Source organism: Dermochelys coriacea, chromosome 23, assembly GCF_009764565.3.
Source record: "Dermochelys coriacea isolate rDerCor1 chromosome 23, rDerCor1.pri.v4, whole genome shotgun sequence".
Lineage (NCBI taxonomy): Eukaryota > Metazoa > Chordata > Testudines > Dermochelyidae > Dermochelys > Dermochelys coriacea.
The window spans coordinates 15,793,287-15,812,531 of NC_050090.1; the positions used below are offsets into that span (position 1 = coordinate 15,793,287).

General features: G+C 62.9%; 2 protein-coding genes across 2 annotated transcripts; one reads left to right on the forward strand and one right to left on the reverse strand.

The window, feature by feature from the left end:
* The first annotated feature begins 436 nt into the window (after positions 1 to 436).
* Positions 437 to 8,710, forward strand: GRM6 (glutamate metabotropic receptor 6). The gene is made up of 9 exons (XM_038381406.1): positions 437 to 1,189; positions 2,272 to 2,488; positions 3,043 to 3,178; positions 3,253 to 3,407; positions 3,781 to 3,921; positions 6,058 to 6,258; positions 6,391 to 6,530; positions 7,002 to 7,937; positions 8,477 to 8,710. The coding sequence occupies exons 1-9, from the start codon at positions 437 to 439 to the stop codon at positions 8,708 to 8,710; spliced, it is 2,913 nt and encodes a 970-aa protein (XP_038237334.1).
* Positions 8,711 to 12,086: 3,376 nt separating this feature from the next.
* On the reverse strand, positions 12,087 to 18,914 carry ZWINT (ZW10 interacting kinetochore protein). The gene is made up of 10 exons (XM_038381335.2): positions 18,790 to 18,914; positions 14,887 to 14,986; positions 14,524 to 14,644; positions 14,225 to 14,391; positions 13,962 to 14,018; positions 13,637 to 13,788; positions 13,328 to 13,520; positions 12,823 to 12,947; positions 12,589 to 12,748; positions 12,087 to 12,366 (listed from the first exon to the last, which is right to left on the reverse strand). Exons 1-10 carry the CDS (start codon positions 18,813 to 18,815, stop codon positions 12,304 to 12,306), a joined length of 1,164 nt encoding a protein of 387 aa, XP_038237263.1. The 5' UTR covers positions 18,816 to 18,914; the 3' UTR covers positions 12,087 to 12,303.
* Positions 18,915 to 19,245: the final 331 nt, after the last annotated feature.

The window sequence follows — 19,245 nt, forward strand, 5'->3', positions numbered from 1 at the left end:
ATGGATGGACAGTGGGACAGTGAAATGGGGATAAACTCACCCCACAGCCACCGGGCATGTGCGCGGGGAGGGATGGAGGGGTGCATGGACGGATGGTGGGTGTGAAGATGGTTGAAGGGAGTGAATGGAAAGATGGATGGGTGGATGGAGGGAGGGATACACGGATGACGGGTGTAAGGATGGATGGGGTGTCGGGATGGAGGAAGGGAGGGAGGGATACATGGGTGGCTGGTGGCAGGATGGATGGGTGGAGGGATTGAGGGTGGGTGTGAGGATGGATGGAGGAAGGGAGGAAGGGATGGAAGGGGTGTTGGGATGGATGGATGGAGGAAGGGAGGGAAGGATACATGGATGGATGGATGGATGGATGTGCGGGGGGGACAGATGGTGGGTGGATGGATGGATGGATGGATGGACAGATGGTAGGGTGGGTATGATGATCGATAGCTACACTCCAGGCCAGGCCAGCTGCCCCTCCTCATGGCCTCCATCTCTCCAGGGCCACGGCGGAGAGGGTCTCGCTCTGGCCAGTGGTCAGGGGCAACCGGGGGCAGCATTGGCCACCTGCCAGGGGACCCAGACCAACAAGGTGTCCCAGGGACGATGCCCGAGTGAACCAGCCCCTGGCCCCCAGGCCCATCCAGACGGCGGCTTGCCCCATTTCCCCACCCTCCTTCCCCCTGCAGGCCGTGAAGCTCTCGGGGCCAGCCCAACCATGGGGCAGCCATGGCCCCCCCTCCTGCTGCTGCTGTGGGGCTGGGGGGCAGAGCCCCAGCAGGGAACCCAGCCCTTCTCCATCCGGCTCGAGGGGGACGTGACACTGGGGGGGCTGTTCCCGGTGCACGCCCGGGGCCTGGCTGGGGTGCCGTGCGGCGAGGTGAAGAAGGAGAAGGGGATCCACCGCATGGAGGCCATGCTCTATGCCCTGGACCAGATCAACGCTGACCCCCAGCTGCTCCCCAACCTCACCCTGGGCGCCCGCATCCTGGACACCTGCTCCCGGGACACCTACGCCCTGGAGCAGTCGCTGACCTTCGTCCAGGCTCTGATCCAGAAGGACACGTCGGACGTGCGCTGCGCCGACGGCCGGCCCCCCCTCCTCACCCGGCCCGAGCGGGTGGTGGCCGTGGTCGGCGCCTCCGCCAGCTCCGTCTCCATCATGGTGGCCAACGTCCTGCGGCTCTTCGCCGTGAGTGGCTGGGGCGGGGAGCCGGGGGGGGGATGTCTTCTGGACGTGGGGGCATGGATGACGGGCCCTGTCCCTGGGGGGGTGTCTCCTAGACATGGGGAGATGGATAAAATCAGACTGATATCCCCAGATATACCCCAGTCACAGTGGGTCTCCACAGCTCTAGGAGGGGAGTGGGGTCTAGTAGTTAGAGCAGGGGGGCTGGGAGTCAGGACTCCTGGGTTCTCCCCGGCTCTGGGATGCGCCACACGGTATTAGCCGGTTTCTCTCTCTCTCTCCCTCCAGCTGTCCAGCAGTTGTTCCCGCCCCGCAGTGCTCCAATCCATCAACAGCCTGGCTAACGATGCCATGAGGGGAGCAGTGCTGGGGGGAGGTTACACAACCAAGAGGCACAGAAGCGGGTCCCCCCCTCAACTAGGCTGCTGTTACCCACAATTCCTTGCAGCTCCAGCTTCCCAATCCCTGGGCAGTTTTGAGGGGTTCAGGGGCCAGGCCAGGAAATGAGCCTCCCCCCGGTTTCTCCCCAACCCCACAGCACATGGGGTGGGGAGAAGCGAGGGACTGCTCTAGCCCCACACACAGAGAAGGGCTCAGCCCCATCAGCAGGGTCAACAGGGCCCCCGCCCTGCCCCGGCTCATTCTCATTTCTCTCAACCCCGCTTAGCTCTGCGAGGCATCGGCTCCAGTGCTGGGACTCCTGGGTTCTCTCCCCGGCGCTGGGAGGGGAGTGGGGTCTGGTGGGTAGAAGGGGCAGGGGCTGGGAGCCAGGACTCCTGGGTTCTCTCCCCAGCACTGGGAGGGGAGTGGGGTCTGGTGGGTAGAGGGGGCAGAGGCTGGGAGCCAGGACTCCTGGGTTCTCTCCCCAGCACTGGGAGGAGAGTGGGGTCTGGTGGGTAGAGGGGGCAGGGGCTGGGAGCCAGGACTCCTGGGTTCTCTCCCAGCTCTGCCACCAATCTCCTTCCACCCTGGCTAACGGGTCCCCGCTGATGAATCTGGAAGCTCCTGGGTGCAGGGATTTTCTGGGCAGCCCCCGGGTCTGAGCAGGGCGCCCCATGTCGATCTCTTGCCCTTCTGCCCCCCAGATCCCCCAGATCAGCTATGCCTCCACCGCCCCTGAGCTCAGCGACAACAACCGCTATGACTACTTCTCCCGGGTGGTGCCGCCAGACTCGTACCAAGCCCAGGCCATGCTGGACGTGGTGAAGGCGCTGGGCTGGAACTACGTCTCCACGCTGGCCTCCGAGGGCAACTACGGCGAAAGTGGGGTGGAGGCCTTCGTCCAGATCTCCCGCGAGGCCGGTGAGGGGCTATGGGGCAGGAGTGAGGGGCACCAGCCAGTGAGGGGGCAGGGCTGGGAGGGGCAGGGCTGAGCTAGTCAGGGGCTGCGGGTCAGGAGTGAGGGGCACCAGCTGCGGGGGGCAGGGCCTGGCTAGTGGGTGGCTGCGGGGTGGGAGTGAGGGGCACTGGGGGGGCAAGGCCGGGCTAGCGGGGGGCTGCGGGGTGGGAGTGAGGGGCATTGGCAGGGCTGAGGGGGCAGGGCCGGGCTAGCAGGGGGCTGCGGGGTGGGAGTGAGGGGCACCGGCATGGTTGCGGGGGGCAGGGCCGGATTAGTGGGGGGCTGCGGGGTGGGAGTGAGGAGCATTGGCAGGGCTGGGGGGGCAGGGCCGGGCTAGCAGAGTGCTGTGGGGTGGGAGCGAGGGGCACTGGCAGGGCTGGGCTAGCGGGGGGCTGTGGGGTGGGAGTGAGGGGCACTGGCAGGCCTGGGGGGGGAAGGGCCAGGCTAGCGGGGGGCTGCAGGGGTGGGAGTGAGGGGCATCGCTCCCTGTGACGGGGGCTCCCTGTGGCCCCCCCAGGCGGCGTCTGCATCGCTCAGTCCATGAAGATCCCGCGGGAGCCCAGGGCCGGCGAGTTCGACAAGCTGATCAAGCGGCTGATGGAGACGCCCAACGCCCGCGGGATCATCATCTTCGCCAATGAGGACGACATCAAGTGAGTCTGGGGCTCCCCCCGGGCCCGTCTCCCCGGGAATTCAGGACTCACCTCCTCGCTGTCGCCCCCTGCAGGCGGGTGCTGGAGGCTGCGCGTCGTGCCAACCTGACGGGGCACTTCCTGTGGGTCGGCTCGGACAGCTGGGGCTCCAAGATCTCGCCCATCCTGCAGCAGGAGGAAGTGGCCGAAGGAGCCGTCACCATTCTGCCCAAACGGGCGTCCATCGACGGTAACGGGGCGCCCCCCACCGAACCCCCCGCAGCACCGTGCCCCCCCAGCCCCCCACCAAACTCCTGCAGCACTGCATCCCCCGGTCCCCCACTGAACCCCCCACAGCACTGTGCCCCCCACCCCCCCGAGCAAACCCCCCACTTTGCCCCCCACAGCTCCATGTCCCCCAGTCTCCTACCGGACTCCCTGTTGCCCACAGCACAGCACCCCCCAGTGCCTGACCCTGACTGCCAGGGCAGAGCACCCCATGTCCAGCGCCCTGCCCTGCTCCCTGCCCCCCAGTGCCTGGCCCGGCCTGCCAGGGGACAGCGCCCCCTACTGAGCATCCTGCCCCACGGCGCCCCCTGCTGACCCCCGTCTCCCCACCGCAGGCTTCGATCAGTATTTCACCTCGCGCTCCCTGGAGAACAATCGCCGCAATATCTGGTTCGCCGAGTTCTGGGAGGACGATTTCAAATGTAAACTCACCCGCCCGGGGACGCAGCCGGAGGAGGCCGCTCGGAAATGCACCGGTACCGGGGGGCTGGGCTTGGGGGGCTGATCTCTCAGGGCTGGATGAGGCTGGGGTTGGGGGGGCATTCCCCGGGGGGGAAGAAGGAGACAATGGCCCCCTGGTCCCCCCTCTCCAGCTAATCCCCTGCGTGGGGTGTGATCAGCCCGCTCAAGGCTCATTCCCCGCCTCTTAGGGGAGTCCAGGGGGTTGGGGGGCTGGGAGCTGATCCCACCATGGTGGGCGCATGATGCCCGGACACCCCAAATCTCAGCTATCTGCCCGCTGAGAACGAGATGGGGATCAGGCCGGCGCCCCCTAGAAGGGACGGGCCCCGAGCCCCATTCCCCGCCCCCCTGAGCTCTCTCTGCCCAGGCGAGGAGCCGGGCCCCGGGCCCCGTTCCCCGCCCCCCTGAGCCCCCTCTGCCCAGGCGAGGAGCCTGGCCCCGTTCCCCGCCCCCCTGAGCCCTCTCTGCCCAGGCGAGGAGCCGGGCCCCAGGCCCCATTCCCCGCCCCCCTGAGCCCTCTCTGCCCAGGCGAGGAGCCGGGCCCCGTTCCCCACCCCCCTGAGCCCTCTCTGCCCAGGCGAGGAGCCGGGCCCCGTTCCCCACCCCCCTGAGCCCTCTCTGCCCAGGCGAGGAGCCGGGCCCCGTTCCCCGCCCCCCTGAGCCCCCCTCTGCCCAGGCGAGGAGCCGGGCCCCGTTCCCCGCCCCCCTGAGCCCCCCTCTGCCCAGACGAGGAGCCGGGCCCCGGGCCCCGTTCCCCACCCCCCTGAGCCCTCTCTGCCCAGGCGAGGAGCCGGGCCCCGGGCCCCATTCCCCACCCCCCTGAGCCCCCTCTGCCCAGGCGAGGAGCCGGGCCCCGGGCCCCATTCCCACCCCCCTGAGCCCTCTCTGCCCAGGCGAGGAGCCGGGCCCCGTTCCCCACCCCCCTGAGCCCTATCTGCCCAGGCGAGGAGCCGGGCCCCGGGCCCGTTCCCCGCCCCCCTGAGCCCCCTCTGCCCAGGCGAGGAGCCGGGCCCCGTTCCCCGCCCCCCCTGAGCCCCCCTCTGCCCAGGCGAGGAGCCGGGCCCCGTTCCCCGCCCCCCTGAGCCCCCCTCTGCCCAGACGAGGAGCCGGGCCCCGGGCCCCGTTCCCCACCCCCCTGAGCCCTCTCTGCCCAGGCGAGGAGCCGGGCCCCGGGCCCCATTCCCCACCCCCCTGAGCCCCCTCGGCCCAGGCGAGGAGCCGGGCCCCGGGCCCCATTCCCCACCCCCCTGAGCCCTCTCTGCCCAGGCGAGGAGCCGGGCCCCGTTCCCCACCCCCCTGAGCCCTCTCTGCCCAGGCGAGGAGCCGGGCCCCGTTCCCCGCCCCCCTGAGCCCCCCTCTGCCCAGGCGAGGAGCCGGGCCCCGTTCCCCGCCCCCCTGAGCCCCCCTCTGCCCAGACGAGGAGCCGGGCCCCGGGCCCCGTTCCCCACCCCCCTGAGCCCTCTCTGCCCAGGCGAGGAGCCGGGCCCCGGGCCCCATTCCCCACCCCCCTGAGCCCCCTCTGCCCAGGCGAGGAGCCGGGCCCCGGGCCCCATTCCCCACCCCCCTGAGCCCTCTCTGCCCAGGCGAGGAGCCGGGCCCCGTTCCCCACCCCCCTGAGCCCTCTCTGCCCAGGCGAGGAGCCGGGCCCCGTTCCCCGCCCCCCTGAGCCCCCCTCTGCCCAGGCGAGGAGCCGGGCCCCGTTCCCCGCCCCCTGAGCCCCCCTCTGCCCAGACGAGGAGCCGGGCCCCGGGCCCCGTTCCCCACCCCCCTGAGCCCCCTCTGCCCAGGCGAGGAGCCGGGCCCCGGGCCCCATTCCCCACCCCCCTGAGCCCTCTCTGCCCAGGCGAGGAGCCGGGCCCCGGGCCCCGCCCCCCTGAGCCCTCTCTGCCCAGGCGAGGAGCCGGGCCCCGTTCCCCGCCCCCCTGAGCCCTCTCTGCCCAGGCGAGGAGCCGGGCCCCGGGCCCTGTTCCCCTCCCCCCTGAGCCCTCTCTGCCCAGGCGAGGAGCCGGGCCCCGGGCCCCGCCCCCTGAGCCCTCTCTGCCCAGGCGAGGAGCCGGGCCCCGGGCCCTGTTCCCCTCCCCCCTGAGCCCTCTCTGCCCAGGCGAGGAGCCGGGCCCCGTTCCCCGCCCCCCTGAGCCCTCTCTGCCCAGGCGAGGAGCGCATCGGGCGGGACTCTACCTACGAGCAGGAGGGGAAGGTGCAGTTCGTGATCGACGCCGTCTACGCCATGGCCCACGCCCTGCACAACATGCACCTGGACCTGTGCCCCGGCGCCCCCGGGCTCTGCGAGCGCATGGACCCCGTGGACGGGCGCACCCTGCTGCACTACATCCGCGGGGTCAGCTTCAACGGTGAGGGCTGTGGGGCGGGAGTGAGGGGCACTGGTTGGGGGGAGCCCAGGGCTGGGCTAACGGGGGCTGCAGGTCCGGAGTGAGGGGCACCAGCCGAGCTGCGTTCAGCCTCTCCTTGTTCACACCCCACAGGCAGCGCCGGGACCCCCGTCATGTTCAACGAGAACGGAGACGCCCCCGGGCGCTACGACATCTTCCAGTACCAGCTCACCAACACCACAGTGCCCGGATACAAAGCCATCGGGCAATGGACTGAATACCTGCGCCTGAACGTGAGTGTGAGGGGGCGCTGTGTGTGCGCATGTGTTCCCCAGCTGCCCCACCCCAGAGGTGGCTGCATCTCAGCCCTGGGCAAGCCGTCCCTCTGTGGCGTTGTGTGTGGCTATTCCTCTGTGGCCCTGGCCCAGAGTTGGTGGCATCTCAGCAGCAGGGGATTCATCCCAGTGCAATGTTATGTGCAGCTGTTCCCCAGCTGACCCACCCCAGAACTGGCTGCATCTCAGCCCTGGGCAAGCTGTCTCTATGCAGCGTTATGTGCTGCTATTCCCCAACTCCCCCACCCCAGAGGTGGCTGCATGTCAGTCCTGGGCCTAGGATGCCTATGCAGCGTTCCCCAGCTGCCCCACCCCAGAGGTGGCTGCATCTCAGCAGCAGGCAAGCCATCCCAAGGTGGCGTTATGTGTGGCCGTTTGCCAGCCCCCCCTCCCCAGAGCCAGCTGCCTGCCCGCGCTCTCCCTTGGCAGATCGAGGAGATGCAGTGGTCCGGGGGCCAGCAGGACATCCCCTCGTCCGTCTGCAGCCTGCCCTGCGGGCCGGGCGAGCGGAAGAAGATGGTGAAGGGCGTGCCCTGCTGCTGGCACTGCGAGCTCTGCGACGGGTACCAGTACCAGCTGGACGAGTTCACCTGCGAGACCTGCCCCTTCGACATGCGCCCCAGCGCCAACCGCACGGCCTGCCGGCCCACGCCCATCATCAAGCTGGAGTGGAGCTCGCCCTGGGCCGTGATGCCCGTCTGCCTGGCCATGGGCGGCATCCTGGGCACCACCTTCGTGGTGGTCACCTTTGTGCGCCACAACGACACGCCCATTGTCCGGGCCTCGGGGCGGGAGCTGAGTTACGTGCTGCTGACCGGCATCTTCCTCATCTACGCCATCACCTTCCTGATGATTGCCGAGCCGGGCGTGGTGGTGTGCGCCGCCCGGCGCCTCTTCCTGGGGCTGGGCACGGCCCTCAGCTACTCGGCCCTGCTCACCAAGACCAACCGCATCTACCGCATCTTCGAGCAGGGCAAGAAGTCGGTGACGCCGCCCCGCTTCATCAGCCCCACCTCGCAGCTGGCCATCACCTTCAGCCTGAGCGCTGTGCAGCTGGTGGGGACGCTGGCCTGGCTGGGGGCCCTGCCGCCCCACAGCGTCATCGACTACGAGGAGCAGCGGGGGCCCAACCCCGAGGCGGCCCGGGGGGTGCTCAAGTGCGACATGTCCGACCTGTCGCTCACCGGCTGCCTGGGCTACAGCCTGGTGCTCATGGTCACCTGCACCGTCTACGCCGTCAAGGCCCGCGGCGTGCCCGAGACCTTCAACGAGGCCAAGCCCATCGGCTTCACCATGTACACCACCTGCATCGTCTGGCTGGCCTTCGTGCCCATCTTCTTCGGCACCGCCCAGTCCGCCGAGAAGGTCCGCGGGCCCGGGGGGGTGCGGGGAGCCCGGGAGAGTGGAGGGAGCCCAGGGGCTCGAGTTGGAGAGAGGGCGGGGAGGGGACCCAGAAATCTGGGGAGCCCAGGGGCTGGAGTTTGCGGGGGCGACCTAGGAGTCCAGGGAGAAACAGTGGGCGAAGGGTTATAGTTTTTGAGACGGGAGGGGACCCAGGAGTCCGGGGGAAAGGCGGGGGAGAGCCCAGGGACTGGAGTTTTAGACAGAGGGGAGGGGACCCAGGAGTCCGGGACGATGAGGATGTGGAGAGGAGCCTATGGGTGAGGCTTTGAGAAAGGGAAGAAAATAAGGGTCAAGTATGAAAGAAAGGAGGGAAGGATCAAGAGATAGGAACCCAGGTGTCCTGGCTCTCAACGACCCCCCCCCCAACCACTAGACCCCACTCCCCCTCCAGAGCTGGGGAGAGAACCCAGGCATCCTGGCTCCCAGTGCCCTACCCCCCTGCTGGAGGGGACAAGCCCTGCGCCAGCTGCCCTGAGTGCCCCGTTCTCTGCCCCCTGCAGATCTACATCCAGACACTGACGCTGACGGTGTCCATGAGCCTCAGTGCCTCAGTTTCCCTGGGGATGCTCTATGTGCCCAAGGTCTACGTCATCATCTTCCACCCCGAGCAGAATGTGGCCAAGCGCAAGCGGAGCTTCAAGGCGGCGGCCACGACCGTCAGCGCCTCCACCCGCCTCTCGCAGAAGGGCAGCGAGCGCCAGAACGGGGCTGACGCGGCCCCGGCAGGCAAATAGCAGGTACGCGGGTATCGTCTCCCGCCCATGCGGCCACAGCTGGGGAGGGAACCCTGGCTCCCAGCCCCCTGCTCTAACCACTAGACCCCACTTCCCTCCCAGAGCCGGGGAGAGAACCCAGGAGTCCTGACTCCCAGCCACCTCCCCTTTGTGCAGCATGTCTGTAGCCCCCAGAGGAGTGGTCAGTCATGCTGCTCGTGCGACAGGTACAGGGGGGCTTAGGCCAGCATGTGCCGAGCGTGCAATGAGCCCGCTCCGGCTCCAGCCAGCGCTCCCAGATCACTCCCAGCGCAGGCCCGGAGCATGCGAGGGGGCCAGTTGGGGCAACCGGACCTCATCCATTGTGAGGCAAGCGTGCGAAGACTCAGATGTGCGCATGTGGGTCGTGAGGTTTGTTGAAAAAACGTGCAAGGGTGGATGGTATCAGAGGCACAACAATGGAGTGTGACCTAATCGTTAGAGTGAGAGGGATGGGAGCCAGGACTCCTGGGTTCTCTCCCCAGTTCTGTCTCCCTCCCCGCCCCCGCCAAGGGCCATGCCCCCCTCCAAGGGAAGCTATGAATAGAACAGGCCTCCTGCCAATCTTCCTGCCCTTGGGGAGCAGAAACAGCCCTGCCCCCCCCCACTACAGCAAACCTGTCCCCCCACTTCCCCCTCCCAGAGCTGGGGAGAGAACCCAGGGGTCCTGGCTCCTGCCAGCCCCCCATCCACTCTAATCACGAGACCCCACTCCCCTCCCACAACTGGGAAGCGAACCCAGGCGTCCGGGTCCTGGCTGGCTTCCTTCCTTCTAATGCTCTCTTCTTTGACATTGCCAGGGCCCCCCATGCTGAGGAATGTGGGGTACCTGGAGCTGACCCCCAGACCAACATTAACCAAGGGGGGGCTGAAGAGCCATGGGGGGGCTGGGGGGGAACTGGGGGGGGGCAGGAGCAGAATAAACCTGTGTTTTTTACAGTGCTGCCTTGATTTATTTACAGAGGCTGGGAGCCAGAACTCCAGGGTTCTCTCCCCCCCCCGCTAATGAGTTGGGCTGGTCCATTATGGGAACAGGCCAGGACCCCAGGGTTCCTCAGCTGCATCTGGGCCCCTCCTGTCTTCTCCCCATGGGGTTTATGCCTTCCTTCGCTCGCTTCCTTCTCCTGCTCGCTTCTTCCTCATTCTTCTCCTCTCATCGCTCGCTTCTTCCTTCCCTTCTCCCATCGCTCGCTTCTTCCTCATCCCTCTTCTCCCTTTGCACTTCCTTCTCCCGCTTGCTTCTTGCTCACCCTTCTCCCATCACTTGCTTCCTTCTCCGCTCACTTCTTCCTCATCCCTTCTCCTCCCATTGCTCGCTTCCTTCCTTCTCCCGCTCGCTTCTTTCTCACCCTTTTCCTCCCATCGCTCCCTTCCTTCTGCCGCTCACTTCTTCTTCCCCTTCTCCTCCCATTGCACTTCCTTCTCCCGCTCACTTCTTCCTCATCCCTCTCCTCCTATCGCTTGCTTCCTTCCTTCTCCTGCTCACTACTCTTCCATTTTCTACCACTCCTTTCTTCTCTTCCTCCTTTCATCACTTGCTTCTTGTCTTCCTTCTAGCACTCACTTCCTCTGCTGCTCACTTCTTCTCCTAACCCTTCCACTGCTCGCTTCGTCTCATCCTTCTACCCACTTGCTTCTCCTACTCCCTTCTCCTATCACTCGCTTCTTCTTCTCATCTCATCTCTTCATTTTTGTATCGGTAAAAATTCTTCTCCGCTTCCTTCCGTCTCTCACTCCTCTTCCTTCTTGACTCACTTTTTCCATGTCTGGTCTTGTTCTTTCCTTTACCTTCCTTTCTTCCCTCCTTGCTTTTCTTCTTCTCTCCTTCTCCTCCCCCAGCACTCTTGCTTTCCCCATCACTGGCGTCTCGCATTCCCCTGCCCGGGGCCACCTGGGTGCCAGTCGTGCCCGAGCGGCACAAAAGCGTCCCTGAAGCGGAAGCAAAGGCGAGTCCGGTCCCTCCCAGGCGTGGATGCACTCAACTCACCAGCCACAGCGGCCAGGAGTAGATGGGCCCCACAGGCAAACTGCATTATCTCCCCCCACCCCGTCCCAACGTGGGCTCCACGCAGGCACGGCCCAGGCTGGGAGGATGGGCTGCAGCATGGCACATGGGGGGCAGCGTATCCATTCTAGGCCTCCGACCATCTAAACCCCATAACCCCAGCACTGCTGATGCTCTCGCGTTATAGCAACAATAGGAAAGCGTCAGCAAAGGGTTTATCGGTGTAGGTAGGGACAGGGCTCAAGAGGCACTGAGATGCAGCCACCTCTGGGGCGGGAAAGCTGGGGAACAGCTGCACATAACGCCACAAGGAGGGCTCACCTGGGCCAGATACCCCACCTCCCATCCCGCAGCACGCAGCTAACCCAGCCATGGGTCCCTCCCCAGCTCTGCCAGTGCCCCTCACTCCTGACCTGCAGCACCCCCCTTCTCAGATTCCTTCAAAAGCAGGTAGATAGGGACAGACTTACCATTCGTAAATTGCAGGCAGCTGCTGGCAGCAACATCCCCCCCAACCTCTCCACCCCACGGGGGTCCCTGGCTTATTTAGGGGAGCCGAGAACAGAGCCAGAGCCCCTGAAATATTCATTGATGCAACAGAAAAACCCAGGGGGAAGCTGGGAGAGGGCAGGGGTGTGTGGGGGGGGGTTCACTTGGGGTGAGTCCAGCAGCAGTAGTGGGGTCCATGGGGACTGGTCAATTTCAGCTCTAGGGCACCAGTTCACAGAGACCCCCCCAAGTCTCCACCCCGACCCTGCCCAACCCCACATAGCCCCCCCTTACCCCTGCAGCCAATCCTCCACCCCCTGAAGCTCCACCCCCCCATATCCCCATCCAGCCCCCTATCTCTCCACCACTGCCCCCCAACCTAACCCCACCCCCCCACACTCCTCATCCCCCATCCCCATCTCAGATCAACCTGCCCCACTTCTCTAGTTCCATCTGCCCCCCACCCCCCCAGGGATTCTCAGCTAAGCCTGGTTGAGGTGGAGGGGGGTGATCCCAGCTGTGGGGGGCAGGTCTGGGCTCCTCCCATCTGAGAAGGGGCAGGGGAGCTCACCCCCCCCACCCCCGTTAGCAAGTAAAACTGAACAGGACAAGCGCCCCACCTTGTGGCCAGATGGGGAACTACATATGGACAGGCTACCCAGGCAGCAAAGAGGGTGGGGGTTGGGGCCCGGGGCCTTTCCACTCTAGGGGGTGCCAGCCCCGATCCAGATGGGAGGCACAGGGGCTGTAGGTTGGGGGGAAGGGTCAGTATCCGTCTCCCATGGGTGGGTGCCACAAGCAGCCCACGATCCATCTGGTGCCTGTGATCTAGGGCTCCCCCCCAATGAGGGGTGATCACAACACTTTACAAATGTGTGTTTATTACAGGGCAGCTTAACCTCCCCCTCCCATCACAGGCAGGAGTTTGGGAGGGGGGGAAGGCCACCCCCCCAAAGGTGGAAAACTGGATGCATGCTGGTCAGGCACAGGGAGCAGATCCAGGCTGAGGGTCTCTCTGCCACGGTGTGGGGGGGGTTTCCCAGCCTCCCCCCATAAGGGGCTCTGGGGCCCAGTGGGATGCTCAGATGTCCAGAGTGCTCAAGTATTCCAGCCAGTCACGCAGGGATGGGGTTTCCTGTGGGGGCTGGGAGGGGAGAGAGAGAGGCAGGTTAGAGGACTTGAGTGGGGGAGGCTGGGTTAACAGATGGGGAAACTGAGGCACAGAAAGAGGGTGGGGCAGTGAGCAAAGGCTAGAATCCAGGAATCCTGGCCATAGGGCCCTGGGCTCCCCCCAGCCCTGCCGGTGCCCCTCACTCCCAACCCACAGCCTCTGGCACTCTCTTAGATCTCTCCCCCATCCACTCACCTTCCAGGCCCCGGGGTCCCCAGGACCATGCTGCCTTTGTACTGCCAGCAGTCGGACGCCCCCCCCCATCGGGTATCCCGGCTCCACCGCCAGCGTCCAGATGGCTGAGGGCTGTAGGAAGCGGAGCTGGCGCTCCTGGGGCTGCCAGTCGATGGAGAAGCTGCAGGGAGGGAGGGGGGAATCAGTGCTGCCCCCTACAAGGTGGGGGCTGGTGGGGTGGGGTGCGGGACAGACCTGGTCTGGAGGGCCTGAATCTCAGTCAGGAGTGGGGCCAGCTGGCTGTAGCTGTGCTGCAGCTCCAGGACGGTGCTCCGGACGTCAGTGCAGGGCACAGGGGATGGGAAGAGGGGACTGTGGCTCTGTGGGGCAGAGAGAGAGAGAGAGAGAGAGACAGACAGACAGACACATCGACCTCCTGGTCAGATCCAGCCAGCCTGGCCCCACAACCCTCCCTGGGTCAGACCCAGCCAGCCTGGCCCCCGAATCCCTCCCCCCGGGTCCCACCCAGCCAGCCTGCCCCCCCCAATCCCCTCCACATCCCACCCAGCCAGCCTGCCCCCCCCAATCCCCCCTGGGTCCCAGCCAGCCAGCCTGGCCCCCTCAACCCTCCCTGGGTCAGACCTAGCCAGCCTAGCACCCCCAATCCCTTCTGAGTCCCAGCCAGCCAGCCTGGCCCCCTCAACACTTCCTGGGTCAGATCCAGCCAGCCGCTTCCCTCCACCCCCAGGCCATTACTCACCCGCACCCTGATGCTCCCATCCTCTGCCCAGCACAAGGTGAGCCTCAGCAGCTGGGGGTCGGGGGTCGCTGGCTGGGGATCAGGGGTCGTCAGCTGGGGACCGGGCATCAGCTCCACGTCGATTTCATCAGCAGAGGCAGAGACCACCCGGACCCCTTGGAGAGTCTCCAAGAGCTGGCAGAGGGCAGAGGTCCTGGGGGGGAGAGAGCAGGATACCTGGGTTCCATCCCCGACTCCGTGCAGGGGGAGGTGAGGAGGTCTAGTGATTAGAGCAGAGGGGGCTGGGAGCCAGGACTCCTGGGTTCTCACCTCTCCACCTTCTCCCTCCAGCCACTGGCGACACACTCCTGGCTCTGGAGCTCCCCCTGCAGCCGGTGCAGTTCCTGGCGCTGAGCCTCCACCCGGCTCCGCAGCAAAGCTGCCTGCTCCTCCAGCTGCTGCTGCCGCTCCTCCACCTGCTCCTGATTTGGGGGCGGAGGGAGAACAGTGAAATGGGGCAGCTGCTGCCCTCACCAGTCCCACTGCTCCTCCCACAATCAACCCACCAGCTCTTCCTAGAATAGTCCCAACCATCCCCACTTGTCCTCTCTCCCCACTGATTGGCCCTGCCCCCCACAGACCCCTGGGTCAGTACCTGTTCCTTCTGCCATCTCTCCCGGGCATCCCTTGCCTTCTTCTCAGCCTCGTGTCTCTGTGGGGAGAGGGGAGCTGGTGGCAATGGTGGGGTCCCTGCAACCACCTAGGCAGCTAGTAGCAGCAGTGAGATGGCAACCGCAGGGCCTCTCCCCCCAGGGCCAAGGGGAACTGGTGATAGAAGTGGAATCCCTGGAGCCCCCTGGGCAACTGGTGGCAACAATGGGATCCTCACATTCACACATGCCCAGGACAGGACCTTACCTGGGCCTCGTATCGCGCCAGAGCCTCCTTCAGCCGCTGTGCCAGGTGCTGGCCCTTCTCCAGCTGAGCCAGCACACGGGGCACTGCCCCCTCGATGGCTTCCACCTGCTGCTGGTAGCCAGCCTTCAGCTGCTTCCACTGCTGCTTGGCTTGCACCATCTCGTTCCCTGGGCGGGGAGGGAATAGAGGCAGTGCATCAAACTGATGAGTCCTGGCTCTGAGCCACCACCGTTCTAACCCACTAGCCTCCACTCCCCTCCCAGAGCCGGGGTGAAAACCCAGGAGGCCGGGCTACTCACGGACAACTGCCTCTGTGGTCTTCTGATCAAAGGGGGCTGAGTCCCTCTGATCCAAGAATTCCAGCAGGAATTTGACCACATGGAGCTGGCTACACATCCACTTCTGCTTCTTCCGTGTATCCTAGGGAGCCGCGATAGGGGGAAATTACAGCCAGCGCCCCCTGGAGGGGAAAGGCCGCATGCCCCATGTCCCACCCTGAGTCAGCCAGTCCCATGCCCTGGACAGGATGGGAGCCAGCACCTCCTAGGGGGGACAGGCACCATATTCCATTCCCCACTTGTCTGGGCCAGCCAGTCCCCACCCTGGGGCTGGATCAGAGTTGGCGCCCCCTAAAGGCAGAGGCTGGCTACCCCATCACTCACCACAGCATGCTCCACCAGGACTTTGGCTGGCAGCTCCGCCTCCAGCTCCTCTCGGGTTGGCCCCTCGAAAGCCAGCGCCTCATCCAGCTGGGCCAGGAGCCTGCAGGGAGGGGCAGGGAGAGGGTCACGGCCAGGGAGCAATAGGCCCAGCCTGCGAGGAGCCCCAGCCCCTAATTCGCTCGTCCGATGGCAGAAGCCCGCCCCCCTAAGGTCCCCAGCCGTCATGCTCCTTTCCCAGCCACTGCGGATGAAAGGATTCCTATGGCAGCTGATTCTAGGGTGTGCACAACGCCCCAGAGGCTTCAATGCCTACAGCACCACCAGCCTCCCTCCTTCCTTGGACTCCCATGACCTATGTCCTAGATGTCAGCCTCTAGAGGCAACACTCTGGCTAAATCTCCCCCTACGGAGCCCCAGTCCCACAGCTGAGCCCTTTCCACCCATGAGATGAAGAACCAGGGGAGTCATCTTTGCTCTAAGCCAGCTTCCACCATGGAGACACTGGCCCCCTCTCTCTTCTCCTCCCCACCCCTCCCAGATCTCCTGGCTTCTCCCCCCATCCCTGGAGGGTGACTCACGCACCTGCAGCAAGAAAACCTCCAATGAAGCGGCCAACTCTGGCCCCAATAAACTATCCAGGGCAGTAAACCACATCCAGCCATCCCACATATCCACACCCTACATCGTACCCCAGCTCCGAGAGAATCATGGACATCAAGGAAGTCTTGGACCTGCCCTGTCTATATCCACCGGCCAACAGTCACCCAGCAGCTTCTCCTTAAGAAGTTCTGATCACCAAAAAGGAGTCCGGACCCAAGACACGGCAATCAGAACTGGCCCTGCTTCCCATTGAAATCCAGGGATGGGAGCATGGCCCTTGGATGGATTTAGAGGGCACAACGGACTAGCCCTGCCATCTTAACCACACATGGCTGGTGAAGGAATTCAGGATAAGATTGGGGAGCCAGACATCAAGATAGGAGAACTTTATTGAGGATTTAAATACTGACTCGTAGAATTGCAGTTATCAAAAAAAGATAGGGACAAGCCAAACCCCACATCATGCCTACTTCTGATGGAAGCCTTCTGATGAAGAGACGAGAAAAGTTTAATGGAGGACACCCCATAAGCAGGTATCTGCCATCCCAATGTGCCCACTAGACGTCAGACATTCTTCTCCCATCCACCCATCTGTGGTTGGCCGCCATGTTTAATTTGCTCGCCAGCCCCAGTCCATGTGGGGTGTTCCAGCTAACTGTGATTGGGGGACCCCAATTGCTACCATAAGCTATTTGAGGCTGGACATTCCCCCAGTGTTTCCAACAGGTTAACATGGTGAACCTCAAGGTTACGTGCACCAAAATCTGGAAGGGGATTTTGTTATTTTGTGGTGTCCTTGTTTCTCCCCCCGTACACATAACTAAGTCTTATTGTGCTAGGTCACATACTTAGAGAGAAGATGGATGAGGAAATCTCTGTTAATGGACCAACTTCTGTTGGTGAGAAAGAGACAATGGAGCCTGAAGAAGAGCTTGAAAGCTTAAATCCTATTTCGTTATTTATACGTTTACTCTTCAATAGTTGCATAACAGCACCTTTAGCACAGGTCTGTCGTCGCCCTTCGTGACTGAAGAGGACACCGACATCTCGCAGGTGCGACTGTGGCTAAAAATGGACATTGCCGCTCTCTGTGACACCAGATTTACTGCTGACGGGCGATTTGCAGCGATCGGAGTGGGGTACGCACTCACTTGGTGAGGTTGCCCAACCTCAGCGCCATGACAAGTGGGTGTTGGCTTTGAAATCGGCAAATGCATTGTTCCCAAGCTTGAAAGTCTACCTAAAGGTAGAAGTGACCATCTTATGGTTGCCTTGGAAATGTAAGTACATTACCATGAGCAGCATGTACATCCCTACCAGAGAAATGCAGATGATGTGAAAGAAAATAATAGTGATTTTGACAAACTCATCATGTCAATGTCGGATAACCTAATCATCATGGACCTTTAATGCAAAGGTTGGAAGTAACGGGGTAATCTGGCTGAACGCCATCGGACACAATGGGACTCAGAAAGAGAATAGCAATGGCCACACTCACTAAGGAGCAGGGTTCAAGGGGGAATTAGCAATTGCAAATGGGTTTTTCTGCCTATCTGACAAAACAAAAGTGTCACAGGCAAGCTCAAGATCCAAACAACAGCATCTTATTGACTATATTGTCGACTGGCAGCGAGTTCGACAAGTCACTGTAGCCATGCATGAGGCAGACCACTCCAAACTGTTGTTAGAAATTTAAGTGGCACGGCGCAAGTCGTCTTCTAGTCTAAACCAATCAGACGACTCAACATAAAGCGATTTAAGCACTGATTAGTTTCAACATCAGGACAAGTTTTCTAAGATCTGGTCAAGGGTGTGAGGTCAACAGAAGTGTCTCCATCTGCTTCAGGCCTGCAATGGGATCCAGTGGGTCTAGCCAACAACCGGCCAGTATTAGTCCCCCAGAAAGTGCAACTCCAAACTCATCTAGATCCATCATCATCCGGTTTCAAATGTGGAACCGGAACCACTTCAGCAGTGCCAATGGATGATCTATCAATGGATGGAGGAGAGATCTCCATTCTCTCATGCTCTCTGCCGTGTTCCTGTCAACTGTGATCTCACTGTCTCGGCCAGGAAAAGCGGAAGGGTCCAGGAGAACGTCCTAAAAATGTTGGAGTTCTTTTTAGAGTGACATTAGGATGGGCAGCTTCACTTCCACCATCAGATCCCTCATGAGTGGGGTCCCATTAAAGGATCAAATCGCATTCTAATCAAATCAAACAACTGTCAGACTACACGGACTCAAGCCCCGATAACATGCACCTAACTAGGCTTGGCCAAATTCATTCTTTTATGGATAGTAATGTTTATTTTTAAGCTTTTTCCCCAGTTTTTATCTATTTATGGTTTCACAGTCACACAAAATTTGGGAGGGCTGAAGCATTTTATTGGTATTTTCACTGACTTAAATTTTCGCACCCAAGTGGCTTGATGGGCGTCTCAGCCGAGAACAATTTAACGATGGTCTCTAACAAATTCTCAGTTGGCATTTTTCTTATTTTTTGCCTCTCCATAAATTTCAACACTCATCGGCGGAAATATTTAGTGCCAGTTTGGGTGCATGTGAGCGAAACCAATGTTTACTACCATTTACAGCTAAATATCTAATTTTCCATGGCTAGAGATGGCACCCAGCTCTACTTATCCTCCACCACATAGGACCAAATCTCCGCCAGCTAGATGGCCAAATATTTGGGCAAGATCAGCCCATGAATGGAGAACAGCTGGACCCAAGCAGATGTGATGCTGAAGGACCGAGGGGAGGAGTGCGAGGAGTTCCCAGACACCGCGCTGTCTCCTCCCGTGGTAGGTTCACGCCCACAGTTGCTCAAATCAGAGGCTCATGGCAAAGCAACGCTTCTGACGTTGATATTGCTACTCAGCTGGGAGACTCCAGCCCATGCCGGCAGATGGCAACCCAGCCTCGGTTACACGATTGGCTCTCGGGTGGAGCACAGCAACGCCGTCGATCTGACGCCACCAGCACAGAACGCGGCAGGGCAGCCAACCCCGCCGCGGCTCCACGTGGAGTCGCGGTCAAGGACTCGAGGCTGATCTTCCAGGCGCTCCAGGGTCAAGGATGGTTGCAATTGACAGAGTGGGACCAGGGTTGATGCGATCGGGACAAGACGGGCGTCTAGGTCCCTCTCCAAGCGCCCTACATAGATCCCCAAGCCCCTGCAGGACACGCCATCGCCCCCACCATAGAGGGGGACCCCAACCCCCCCAGGGGACACACCATCGCCCCCGCCATAGAAAGGCGACCTCATCGCCTAGCCCCCCTGGAGACCCCCAACTACTCACTCCCGGGCCAGCCCAGCCGCGGCCATCACGCGAACGATTTGTTGTTCCAACCACCACCCCCGCTCGCGCCTTTTCCTTCAACGCTGTTGGCCCCGCCCCGGCACCGAGAGGACCAATCAGCAGGCGAGTTCCCTGAAGTGGGTCGCCGCCCGGACCTCTGTAGGATCCAATCAGCAGGCGATTTCCCTCACGGAAGGCCCCGCCATGGCCTACGAAGGAGCCAATCAGCAGGCGAGTTCCCTCAGGTGAGGCCCCGCCCCGGCGTCCCAAGGCGCCGGCGACCAGGCGACCCCCCCCCAACTGGACAGCGGGTCACCGAGGCCGGGGAGCGGCCCCGAGGCCCCAAACCCTCGCGAGAGCAGGGCCAGGCGGCCAGGATGGGAGAGACACTAGAGGCCGCCATCTTGGAGCCGGGAGCCATGGGGGCCGCCATCTTGGACGGGGGTAACATGGGGG